Source organism: Limulus polyphemus, unplaced genomic scaffold, assembly GCF_000517525.1.
Source record: "Limulus polyphemus unplaced genomic scaffold, Limulus_polyphemus-2.1.2 Scaffold4229, whole genome shotgun sequence".
Classification (NCBI taxonomy): domain Eukaryota; kingdom Metazoa; phylum Arthropoda; class Merostomata; order Xiphosura; family Limulidae; genus Limulus; species Limulus polyphemus.
The window spans coordinates 70,610-84,213 of NW_013669839.1; the positions used below are offsets into that span (position 1 = coordinate 70,610).

The 13,604-nt window shown below is 33.1% G+C and overlaps 1 protein-coding gene across 1 annotated transcript in view; it reads left to right on the top strand.

The window, feature by feature from the left end:
* The window catches only part of LOC106470808 (kinesin-related protein 4-like), a 68,446-nt gene that overhangs the window by 47,651 nt on the left and 7,191 nt on the right, over positions 1 to 13,604 (top strand). Inside the window, exons 14-17 of the mRNA XM_022399451.1 lie at positions 6,401 to 6,554; positions 7,547 to 7,652; positions 8,577 to 8,922; positions 10,244 to 11,025. Of these exons, the coding sequence (XP_022255159.1) occupies positions 6,401 to 6,554; positions 7,547 to 7,652; positions 8,577 to 8,922; positions 10,244 to 11,025 (1,388 nt within the window). The remainder of the gene's footprint in view (positions 1 to 6,400; positions 6,555 to 7,546; positions 7,653 to 8,576; positions 8,923 to 10,243; positions 11,026 to 13,604) is intronic.

The following is a 13,604-nucleotide window of genomic DNA, read 5'->3' on the forward strand; positions in this document are numbered from 1 at the left end:
ATAAACAGATAAACAAACTTCCTCTTTTATATACATTTTCATAATCATAAAAAGAAAAAGAGCATTTAAAAAAGTCACCACACCTCAATCTAGCCCACGGGCACATCCAGATATCGCCAAACGAGAAAATTCGATCTTCAAGCTGAGCTGATATGAATTACATTTATTGCATGTTATTCTTTGTTTTGAAACAAAATAACAATAGAAACAGGTGAAAAAATTAGTTTTTATCATAATAAACCTTAGAAGGAATATCCATTTATTGGAACTTATTTGTAAATACACAAACAGCAAGCAGCGTTGAAGTGTTAGCTTAATTGGATTATAGTGCTTTATTCTGTTCGTACTCTGTTACATATTGTTATACATTAGTAGTTTTTACACGAGGGTATTAGTTTTTGAGAATACATGGCTCGAATTTAAAAATATTTTGGTTAACAGTAAAGTAACTATTCTCAAGTTATTTTCAAGCTTCGAATGACAAGATCATTAATACTTTATGTGCGTAGTGTTATTAAAGTATGTTTTATAAAGACTGCGAAATACATTAACAAATCGTGTACACTGTAAAGGAAGCTGGAAGTATGATAGTGTTTGTGTGTGTGCAATTTAAGGATGATTAGTGCGTGTTTGCAATTTGCAATGTATATTTACAGTTCTTTTGGATGTTCAAAGATAGATAAATTAGTGACCAAACTCTACCTCTAAAGCACTAAGTTACTCGACTCTGTGTAAATAAATATAAGGAAAATGTAATAATATGTCAACCACACTATATCTGCTACATCCAGTGTTGATAAAACAAGATATGCTAATGAAGCAACGATTTTGTGATACAAATACGAAACAACTTATAGATATTTATTATCACAATGTGTTAATTATCTAGTTTAAGACGTACACCCTTTCTTCAGCATTATTATTCTAGTTGATTGCGTTCGTCACTTCCATGCAGTGATGATAAATGTATTTCAATATGCCGACTAATACACCAACTGGTTTTATTCGATTGAATGAAACACAATTTGTTTTTATTGCGTTTTTTCACCAACATTGAATTATGGAGGTAAAACAACTTACACACATATATATATGTAACCGCTTTACATTTTTTTTCCTGTGTAAAAGAATAAATAATCTCATGGTAACTTATCAAGGGGATCAGAAGTGTTTTAATATTTATCATCTTAGAACTAACTTAGCAGCTTCAAACGCTTTGAGCTAACATTACAGAAAGATGTTTCAAGCTTAGACAAATAATTTGGTTGATACATCACGTCATGTAAATACTTCCTTCGTCCTTGACGGACACATAATACCACACTAATTATATAGAAAGAAACAACTTAAAATCTAACAGCTTTGCCTCAAATGAATGGTGAATGAAAGTACGAACCACACAAAAAGAAGCATAGTTTAGCTGTTTAAACACTGCATTAATGTTCGTTGAAACATAACACAAATACACAACAAAAAGATGAAATTTATAAAATCAGCGATGAATATTCTGTCAAAAACGCATGTAATACACAACCTTCCGAAGACCACTAACAAGTCGCAACAAATTAACCAGGCTAACTTTTTGGCTAATAGTGGCGAGGAACGGTAGCAAAGAGAATACTTCATATAAAATATAACATATTTCTAAAAATGCTATTTCGGACATTACTTTATCAAACGGTAATTTTTGCATAAAATATTTTATGGGTGATTTAATAACATATTTCCAGATATTTTGCGATTATTGTTTTTATATTAAAGGGGACCCTTTCAGGTTACGATAGCAGCCATCATGCATTAGCCATCTTAAGCTCAGGATGAGTTGTCTTTCTCAGATAATGGTGTCTCCACATTTCTGCAAATGGACCATAAGATATTAAGTATGTTCTTCAAATTTCAAGTTTACTTTGTGCTGAAAGTTACAATAAAGCAGTTTTGTCATTATTTGTCATGGTATGTATTTACCGTCTTCCTTTAAACATTATTTCATTTGATTATTCCACCAGGTAATGCTTTCTATTTCTATATAATGTCTGAAAACATCATGTACTTCTAATCTAAGAAAGACTAAATATTGAATGACAAATTTCAACTTTAATATATGGATGTTTTTATGGCAGTAGCTTATGCGTAAAATATAAAAGGTTTGAAGCAGTTTTCCTTCGACCATGTTCCATACTTCGAAGTCAAAAGGTCAAAAATTTTATATACAATCAAGATGGAAGCCATTACAACTACACTAAAGGCTAAAAGTAGTTTCTTCCCTCGAAAATTTGTTTTATGTTAGAGCACGTTACTTATCTCTTACTTAACGTGGCCCTATTATTAGATGTCTACAGTGGGTTGTGTACGATATATAAAAACGATTTTGCATATGCAAATCAACAAATCGATTGACAACCACGGCCGATCTAAAGTCGCGTTGAACATGTATGTATCAGAACTACATTTTAACATTGTTCGAATGTTACTTAGGTAGTAGGATTTCACCGAAAATTGATTGCTGTTGGTGAAGGTATGTAATATCCCTTTCAAACTCAAAATATTCATACATTCATATCATAAAGATGTGTTGAGTTCGGAGATTTAGATTTTCCAAGACGAGGATACCGCTTGTATTTGAAGATCCATGGCTCTGTGATTCGTGCCACGTTACTGTGGTAAATTAATTGCGCTATGCACTTTGGGGCTGTGAATGTGTTATAAGAGTAATGATCAAAGCCCACTCTTCGATTAGAGTAGCCCATGAGTTAGCGGTGAATGGTGTTGAATAGCTGCCTTCCTTCTAGTCTTAGTTTATTACTTCAAAATAAGGAAGATAGTGTAGATAGCCCTCGAGTAGCTTTGTGCAAAACAAAGTAATATGGATCAATTTGGGGAACCAGGGTCATCCAGAGAGAAGCCTGTAATAAGTCGTGCCCAGCATAGGCAACGAAAATGTGGTGTCTTGTGATCACATGAAAATCCACGAACACAAAGATCACTGGTAAAAGCTGGCCACATGGCCTAGGCAACATTACACAACATTATAAAGAAATATCTCCGTTTGAAAAAGTGACACAAAACACGTGTACACAAGTTGGCTTCGGTACATATATCCCAAGCAACAGGAGAATGAAACTGGTATTCACGCTATTACATACGAAAACCATACCGGTAGTCGCCTATGATTTCTGTGTCGTCAGACTGTTGAACATGACAGCCTTACTATAAAACTTTTTTTGCAATTGAAACTACGTTGCAGCGTCATTGTCAAGATGCACAGTATTACTACACCCGGCGACATGGACTGCAATGTCGTGGTGAGGCTCCAAAATCGATTTAATATAGCGTTCTCAACCCCTTTTTTTATCAGTTGTTTTTGTTTATGTAGATTTTAATGATTGTAATTACTCTTTATTAATTGTTGATTTTATTAATTTTATTTATGCGCGTGTTAAAATTTTGATTTAAAATGATTGAAAGCGGGCTTTAAATACTATTGAATTAGTTCTTCGGCCTCCAATCAGTCATCATGATAATGTTATATCTTTGGAATAATCTCACATAGATGAATTCTTTTGTAAAGTTACCGTAGTGTGAATTATTGTCAATTTGTAAAAGCTGTTTTTTTTTTCACTAATTCTTTGCATCTAAGCCAAAAAAGAGAAAATAAGTCAATTAAATAGGTTTAAGGGCTGAAAGAATGATATTAAAGAAAAAATATCTTTGGCAAGCGAAAGAATAGATTATATTTGGTTTATTAAAATATTTTTATATTAATATTCAAAATAATCAAGAAAGTCATGTTACCTTTTATAGCATGACAGTATAGAAAATACTGAACATTTGTATCTGCTTGCAAAAAAAAATCCCAAGTTTTCGTGTTTTACGTGTTAACGATGCTTAAATTTGCTAATTTTGGTATAAAATATATATATTGAGTTTGTTTTCATTTCAAATTTACAGGTATAAAAATTATTTCAGTATGGATAGATAAAAACAAGTTTACGTCACCACATTTATGAAGAAAATCGAAGCAACAAGAAAGGTGATATCCCATAAAAATACGTCAAATGAGTCATGTCAACTTGACCTTACTCTTTGAAGGGCGCAGCTGTTTCCTTTGCCATATAGCCAATTCAACTGAAACCTCATGGCTTTGGTCCAAAGGACAGAGGCAAGCGAAAGCAGATAAGGAAAACACAGCGTTCTACATAACAAAATGTCCAAGTTTGTAATGTAACACTTAACCAAGAAGTTATTTATCATTCAACTTTATTTCTTTTAAGTAAATATTTTAAACATTTGTTATGAAATCCGGAGATATAAATTATGAACTTAACTTAATAAATATCATATATATTTAGTGAAACGTACAAAGACTTCTCCTGATTTATTATTTTTCATTTTGAACAAATATCGTCAGCTTGGGAAGTTATCCGTCGCGGGTTTCGATATCTGTAATGGGCACAAACAGTTCATCGTGTAGCTTTGCACTTTACGACAAACAAACGAAAAAATTATTATTTAAAATATAGTTCATTTTCTGATTTCTTTTAAAGTCGTGTTTTGTTCTCACGTCCTGTAAATCGAACCGGCAGCGCCGTCATAATGCGGTAAAAGTCAGAATTTGTTTGTTTGTTTGTAAAGCACAAAGCTCCACAATATGATATTTATACTCTGTACACCAGGGGTATTGAAACCCGGTTTCTAGCGTTGTAAGTCCGCAGGCATCAATCAGTATTAGAAAAATATTTACATATATATTTTTTTGTTTGATCAAGTTATCAATGAAATATAAGTGAACACATATTAAACTGTTTTGTTTGTTTTTGTTGTTTTTTTAATTTCGCTACACGAGGGCTATCTGCGCTAGCCGTCCCTAATTTAGCAGTGTAAGACCAGAGGGAAGGCAGCTAGCCATCACCACCCACCGCCAACTCTTGGGCTACTCTTTTACCAACGAATAATGGGATTGACCGTAATATTATAACGTCCCAACGGCGATCATGTTTGGTGTGACGGAGATTCGAACACGCAACCTGCAGATTGCGAGTTGGGTGCTCTTAACCACCTGGCCATGCCGGGCCTGAGGTTTTTAAATAAATACTTTAGAGGAAGATGTTTACTTATCATTTTTCGCTAAGAACATGTAATCGTTTTATGTTTAAAGCAAAATCCCCCCCCCCCCCAACAACAACAGTGTTTAGAAAAAAGAATTAAAATACAAAATATTAGGTGGTAATGTTTGTCTAACTTTTAAATTCAGTCACATTCAGTACAGATTTCAGTGGTGCAGCTGTCCCTGGTGTTGAAATGTATAGTTATTTTTCATTTGTTTATAAGTTTTTAAATTATCTTCAGTCTTGATGAAAACTCGAAATTTGTTGCCCCTTTCTCTCATTCGTTCAGCAATAGGCTTTACAGGGATACAGTGCAAATTTTCCATAGTATAGTTTTGTACTTAGCCACAAAACAAACAAAGTTGTCCTGGAAGTCAGTTTGTCAGTAGGTTGCCCCTGTAGATACATCATTGTTGGTTAAATGTGTAAATAGGAATTACAGAGTGGTTTATCACTGGAGCAAAAGTTTTTATTTTTAAAGCAGATTGATTTGTTCATCCATCAGATCAAGATTTATACAAGTAAGAAGTGAGAAGGTGTCAAATCACTACCCCTTCCCAGGAGTGACAGTTAAATCCCACCATTTGGTAGGATATGAGTAGCCCAAGAGTTGGCGGCTGGTAGTTTTGACAAACAGCCTTTCTTCTAGCTTATTACTTCACAATTAGGAACAATTAGTGGAAGTAGTTTTTTTAGTAGCTTTGTGCAAAAATTCAACAAACAAACAAACTTTTCTTTACCATAAGCTTCAGTACTGTTCGTAGTTACGTAGATGTTTATGGACAAACTTTATAACAAACAACACTGTAACACATTAAATATTCTGACAGTGGCATGTTTTGATCATTTCAACAATTATATGAACAGTAAATACTTGTAGTTCTGATTTACAGAATAATATATGTGCTTATAATTGTGATTAGATTACATTTGTTTTATAGAATAACAGATCTGTTTAACATTTGAGTAGTTTATTTGATGAATGTCACATTTTGTATGATTATATTATATTTGTTTTATAGAATAACAGATCTGTTTAATATTTGAGTAGTTTATTTGATGAATGTCACATTCTTTATGATCATGTGATATATGTTTTACAGAATAACAGATCTGTTTAACATTTGAGGAGTTTATTTGATGAATGTTAAATTCTTTATGATCATGTGATATAATGTGATGCTGAAATTAAAAGATCACACTGTATGTGAGAGTATGAATTAAACTTAGAATAGGTTACCTTAATTTTGTTTTATGAAGTAATTCTCCTAATTGTTTTTTTTTAATATTAATAGCTGACACCAAAGTTGAGGTAGACTTACCCTCAGTGCCAGACCTGACTGGTATAAGGTCTCGCTTTGAATCTCCCCAGGAAGAGATTCATTACGCTTCTATCGCAGACAAGTTCTCTTTGCAGAGAACTGAAAGTGTTATGCAGCGTCTAGCAAAGTAAGCAGAGTTAGAGTACAAGTACACAGTTTATATGGTTTCCTTAATCACCATATTATTGTATTTTATTATTTCCTACTAATAATTGAATGTTTAATTTGAATTTGAATAAGATATATTTAGATTAGTCTTAAACTCTCTTTGTTTGTTTGATAGTAGATGTGAGAAGAGAGTTTACAGTTGTTAAAATATCATACATCACACTCTGTTTTGTACCTTGTACTAGGATAATCATACTCCATACGTATGACTTCAGCCACCCTATGTAATGCATTTGAGAAAAAGAACAAAACATGTGTATGGTTCTAAATAATGTTTAATGTTTATATAGTGTATTGAATGTGTACAGTACTTCTTTTAAACCATTATCCTGTTACTTTCTAATCTATTCTAAGCAATGTTACAAGTTGATATTAGAAAGTAGTCCAACCTAAGGTCACTGTAAGTGACTATATCTGAGAAATCATGAATCATGCACACACACACAGTTTTTTGATAAATGTTCAAGTTAATCAGTGCAGTGTGCAAAAGATAAAATTAACAAATAACTCTTATATTTGTTATCTTAAAGATAAATTATACAAAAGCAGTAACATATTAGCAGTTAATCGATTTTGAATTTCTTTTTTGTATTTAAAAATACCAAAACTGACTTATTTTCATGATATAATAAAGCTTAAAATCAAAATATTTTTAAGTGAAAAATTAATTTGTTACAACGTAGATGAGATGTTATGAAAATGATGATGCCAGTAAGTCTTTTATGAAATAATAATTTGCTTTTCTGTTTACAAAGAATGTTTGTCTTAAGAGAAATTTTCTCTACATGAGAAATGTACTGACTAAACATTAATTTTAAAGTACATTTTAAGTACAACAGAAACAAGTAATAACAGTGTTCTTGATGTGTAAATAACAAATTTACACACTTTTTATTATAAGAGGAGAAGCAAGTTTTACTTAGGTTTCTTTATTCTTACATTTTTATTGAGGTATCAATCTGCTGTATCTGGTGAAGAAAATGGTGAAATCTTAGGATCTAGTGAAGATGAGGATTATGATCCCTCAGTTGTTAGAGAAAGCAAAAAGAAAGAAAAGGTAATGTTTTACATCAAAGCTCAGAATATAATTTCAACCTTAGTGATTTTATTGTTGTCTTTTTCAATACTGAGTAATATATAAAATGAATGTACGTAGAAATGAATTGCAGAGTACTATAGCAAAAGTCATGAAATATACAATATCTATGATAACTATGTAGATAGTTAGTATGTTTACCATTTAGCTCATGTAGTAGAGCACTTGCCTGGAACATGATTGGTCTTGGGTTCATTTCTGAGGTGAGGAAATATATATTATTTAAAAAATTAATTACAGCATTGGCACTAAACTATAGTGACCATGAAATTAGGCCCAAAAATGAGCTTTATTTGTGAGAGGGGAAGAATGTAGTAATTTGAGTTGTTAAAAAGTGACTTACTAGCAATCGCAACTGGGTTAACTGTTTAGCTCAGTTGGTAGAGAACTGGAGTATGACAAATTTTAGGTTTAATTCCAAGGTAAGGAAAATGTATCATGAAAAATACATTGCCACATATGTTTATATTTATATATTAAAGGAAATAATTATGGAGACAGTGAGGAAAAATGGTGTACAAGGGAAATAATATGGAAAATTCACCCACATATCATGTGAAAATTAATTCCACCAGAGTACAGTAGAGTGTTGATATTTATAGTGTGATTGGTTGTCATCCATCCATTCAAAAAATGTTGCATCAGTATAAAGCCAAGTATTTTAAATTAAAACTAAGAATTTCTTTTCAAAATATATATTAAGCTAAGTACATAACTATTAAAATATATATAATTGTCACGTGTTACAGAAGCATGAGTTGAGAAATATACTACACTGTATCATTACACTACTTATCTTTTCCTTCATCATTGATTTATATAGGTTTAAAATTCGTGAAATGCCATTGATGTATGTAAACTAAATGTTATATCGATTGTGTCCAGGTTAAATTTGTGGAAATGTCAAACTTGAAATCCCAATGGGAAAGTGGGAATGTTGGAAAACCTGAAGCTAAAGGTGCAGATACAAAGGATGAACTCAACAAGCTGCGGCAGAAGATGTGTTTGGGAAGGTCAGAGTCGAAAAGGGCACTTTATGAACGTGCATGCAAAGAAGCTGAAAGTAACTTGGCTTCCAAATCAGCATCTGTCGAGTTAGGCAATGAAGTGAAAACAGTAAACATTAAAGAGAAGTTTGAAAAAGGTGAACTGGAGAGTGAATTGGAACAAGAAAAACAAGAAAAAGCTCGACGAGAAAAAGAAGAAGATTTTAGTGTCTTTAGTGAAACAGGTATGTTGCAAACATAAAATAGGCTCATCTTCCATGTATAGATCAAACAAGCACTCTTGTGCAATCTCTCTGAAACTGGTTGGTTGCTTGCTTATTGTGTGGTTCATGTCTTAAGCCTAATGTTTTTACATAAGACTACTGGACTATCTTTCTTTAAACTTGTAGGTCATACACACACACGTATACTCTGCTAGAATGAGTTCTTAAACTTGCAGGTCATACCTAAACACTGCTAGAATCCATCCTTAAACCAGCAGGTTTTACACAAACACACTGTAAGGCTTATTATTCTAGTGTAAGTACATTCTTGAAAAGAATGCATTAAACACACTGGTACAAGTAATGATCCTAAAGTTTGTGAGAAGCAGTTTTCTACTTACCTAATTTGATCTAATTGTATCACAAGCTATGAAGTCTAAAGTTTGTGATATGCAGATTTCTGGGAACTTGCCAGATATGATCTAATTGTATGTATCATAGTCCACACAAGCTATGAAGCCTAAAGTTTGTGATATGCATCTTCCTGGGGACGTGCTAGACCTGACCTAGTTGTATCGTAACCTATGACCTTGTTCTATCATAACTCACACAAAGTACAAAGAAACTGTGTATATCATTGCATATTTGCCACCTTGCAATTTCTCAAAATATTGTCATGTTTTTCATTATCTTATAATGTCAAACATTCCCGAATTTTAAGCTTAACTTTTTTTTTAGACCTCCCAAGGATAAATATAGAATATTTTTGATACATGGTTAATCTTGTATGATATTTGAACTGATCTTTTGTAAGTCTTTTAATATTTGCAGTGCAAATCTGATGTATTATACTATTTTTTTAATGTGATTCTGTAAACAGTATAATACATGACTTATCGTTGATGCCTCACTGACCTTTTAGCTAAGATTGCCTTTTGTGTAGGTTTTCTGTTTGATAACTATAACTGAGTGAGGTTGCTAAAAGCTAGAAGTCTATAAATTTGTATTGTACTTGAAAGTTAATTGGTAAAGAGCAACTGGAAACTGGGCAACATGTGTATAGTAGTAATACAGTGGATGGTAAGCCTTACGAATGAATTTCCTGTAGTATTTTGGAAAAGTTAAAAACATCAAGGTGAAATACCATTTGGTTGATTTGAGCAAATGTATGCTGTAAGATAGTTATTAAAAAATTTAACTTTGTTAGTTTTAAATGGTGACCTTACAATTGTAATTAGTTAACTTGGGGAATGATTGATATTGTAATGAAATCTTTGTAGAATATCACATATGTATTTTATACTGAATCTGGTTTATGAAAGAAATTTTGTTTCATTTGTAGGCACTGCAGCAGGAGCAAGATCACTTTTCAAACAGATTGATGCCACAACTGTTTCGTCCTCATCAGTTAAATCACCTTCTGCTGATCAAAAACGGGCTAGAGAAGTGCCTATATCCACAGTGTCTCCCACAAGAGATGCTGATGTTGTCAAATGTAGTGACCCAGTTTCTAAAGATGAAATTGAAGTTGATCCTACTCAGCTTACTCAACGTTTCCACTTCTTTGAAAACTACAAAGAGGAATCAAAAGAAAGGAAACGATTCCAGATTACTCCTCCACGAGAAACTAAAAAAGAAGAATCTCCTGTAAGAGAAATTGAAAGAGATCCCAACATTGTACGATCTTCAGATGCTGCTGATGAAGTTATCGTTACTGACACTGCTAAGAAGATGCTAAACAAGTTTAAGCAGTTGGAGAATCAGTCTGACAGTGGTGATGTCCCAGCTGGTCCCAAGCCAGTAAAACGTATCACTCCACCACGAGAGTACACGAAGATTGACGATGAACACGAGCCTTCACCAGAACCAGAAAGAGATCCCAACATAATTCTCTGCAGCTACAAAAATGAAGATGACATTGCATGGGACACTGAAAAAGCTAAGAATCTTCGGGCTAAGTTTGAGCATTGGCAACCTGATGCTGAACAAGATAGCACTAAAAATGAAAATGAATTCCTACCAGAAACTGATACAGCTAAGAACTTGAGGGCAAAGTTTGAAGCTATTCGGGAAGAAAGCATAAAGCCAAAAGAGAAACCAAAACCCAGAGTGAGGAGATTTGTAGTAAGTACTCTATCTATCTGTATTCTGCTTGAAAGAACTGTGTTTGTTCAGAAAATGATATTTTGGTGTATAACTTTTAAATTTGTCTTGCTAAAATACACATTTGTTTTTGAAGCTATTTCTAAAGTTCTCGAATATGAGATAACAAATAATTTTGTAGGCAGATGTTAATCAAGATAGGAGATTAACATATAAATACATGTTAGATACATTAGGTTTTCTGTGTAATATCTATGTGCAAAGTGTTGAGTATAATTGAATGACTTAACATATATTTAGTGTTCTGATAAGTTTTCCTTTTGATATTTTCAAATTTGGCTTTAGTTTTACTTGAAGTAAATAATAAAAAACATTTAGATCTAGATTGAGCTGTATTTTGAATATGCTTTATTTGCAAGCCATAATCATTTATGTTTTTATATCAGGCATGTGTGCTATGTAATGTATTGTGTAGTAAACAATGTTGTTAAGATGCTTAATTATACATTCTATAAAACATTGTGAATGAAATGTATGCATGTTCTAATTGTTTTGTTTTAATTGTGTTCCAGAGTACTGTGTAAAATTACTGATCCATTTAATTAAGCATTAATGGCATTACTATAGTTTACTCATAACTCTACTTTAAACATTTGAGTGTAGAGAAAGAATAATACAGAACTGAAGTTGATCTTGAAATGAAACATATGTAGTGATGTTGATTAAAACAGTAAAATTTAAAATTCAACTCAATCAATGATAGTACAGAACAGCTATCAGTAATCAGTACTTGTTAACTGCTTATATAGATCTTCTCCAACTCTTCTACAAATAGATCTGTACATGATTTCTCAGAGTATCAGGGTTTTAATACGTTTCTGTTTTTTGGGAAGAGCAGCTGCTAAAAAAAATAAAAAAGTTACAAAACAGAAAGTAAACTATTCATAATTATATTTCAGTTTTTATCTTTGTTTTATTGAAAAGTAAGACACTGCTTACTTCTTCAGTTCTGCACAAAGTTTCCATGTGCTGATCAGTTGTAGATTTCATTGTTTTGTGATTGCATGACATAGGTGAATAATCCAATATTAACTTGTATATTTACCTCACAGGAGATTTAGTCATTTAAAAAGCAATATTTTAATCTCTCTCTCTTTTTTTTTTACTTGGTGATAACTGGATATGTCCCTATATATGTATATAGCTCCTTGTGATCACTGGGTATGTTACCATTGTACATATATAGCTCCTTGGGATCACTTGGTATGTCCCCATGCACATATATAGCTCCTTGTGATCACTGGGTATGTTACCATTGTACATATATAGCTCCTTGGGATCATTGGTATGTCCCCATGCACATATATAGCTCCTTGGGATCACTTGGTATGTCCCCATGTACATATATAGTTCCTTGTGATCACTTGGTATGTCCCCATGTACATATATAGTTCCTTGGGATCACTTGGTATGTCCCCATGTACATATATAGTTCCTTGGGATCACTTGGTATGTCCCCATGTACATATATAGTTCCTTGGGATCACTTGGTATGTCACCATGTACATATATAGTTCCTTGTGATCACTGGGTATGTTACCATGTACATAAATAGCTCCTTGTGATCACTGGGTATGTTACCATGTACATAAATAGCTCCTTGTGATCACTGGGTATGTTACCATGTACATAAATAGCTCCTTGTGATCACTGGGTATGTTACCATGTACATTAATAGCTCCTTGTGATCACTAGGGAATGTTACCATGTACATAAAAAGCTCCTTGGGATCACTTTGTGTGTCCTCATGTACATAAATAGCTCCTTGTGATCATTAGGTAAGTCACCGTGTACATAAATAGCTCTTTGTTATCATTGGATATGTTACCATGTGCCTATAAAGCCTTTTGTTCTCACTGTAATCCTCCATTAAACACCACTCTCTACTGTGAACCTATTTAGGCATAGCTCACATGATTAATCATCTGATCACAGTTTGGGTTGTATTTTCCAATGAAGCTAACAAGCTCAATAGCGTTTCTATTAGACAAAATGGTGGCAAGCTTTTTGGTTATTTACGCACAAAATCTGTGATATAAAAATATAACAATAGTTCAGTAGATTTTACTCTTGTGCAGTCAGATTTGTTAGCTGTGTAGAAATGCAGCTGTTAGGGGAAGCTAACGACACACATGTAGCCTTGGTTTTCCCAAGTTATACTGAGTTGTAACTTATCTTGGCATGGACGTCTGCAGAAATATTTCCAGGGGGAGGCAAAGTTTTCGGGAGGGGGCAAGTTAGTGTGCGATTGTGAATTGAATACAAAAATTCAAATACATATACTGAATGAACAAAGAAAGCATTATGTTTCCACTTTCTAGGTGGGGGCAGTGCCCCCCCCCCCTTCGCAGATGCCTACGTATCTCGGTATGCTATTCTGTTGTTGTTACTACAAATTTATCCAGAAACTGACTAAAACAAGTATGATAGTCTCACTCAGTCTTTTTTACCCTGTGGTTGTTATAACTAACTTTGTGAAGAATGCATGACAGAATACTAAGAAGATTTGCACTGCAGATGAACCCAGAGTAGTTTTTAAT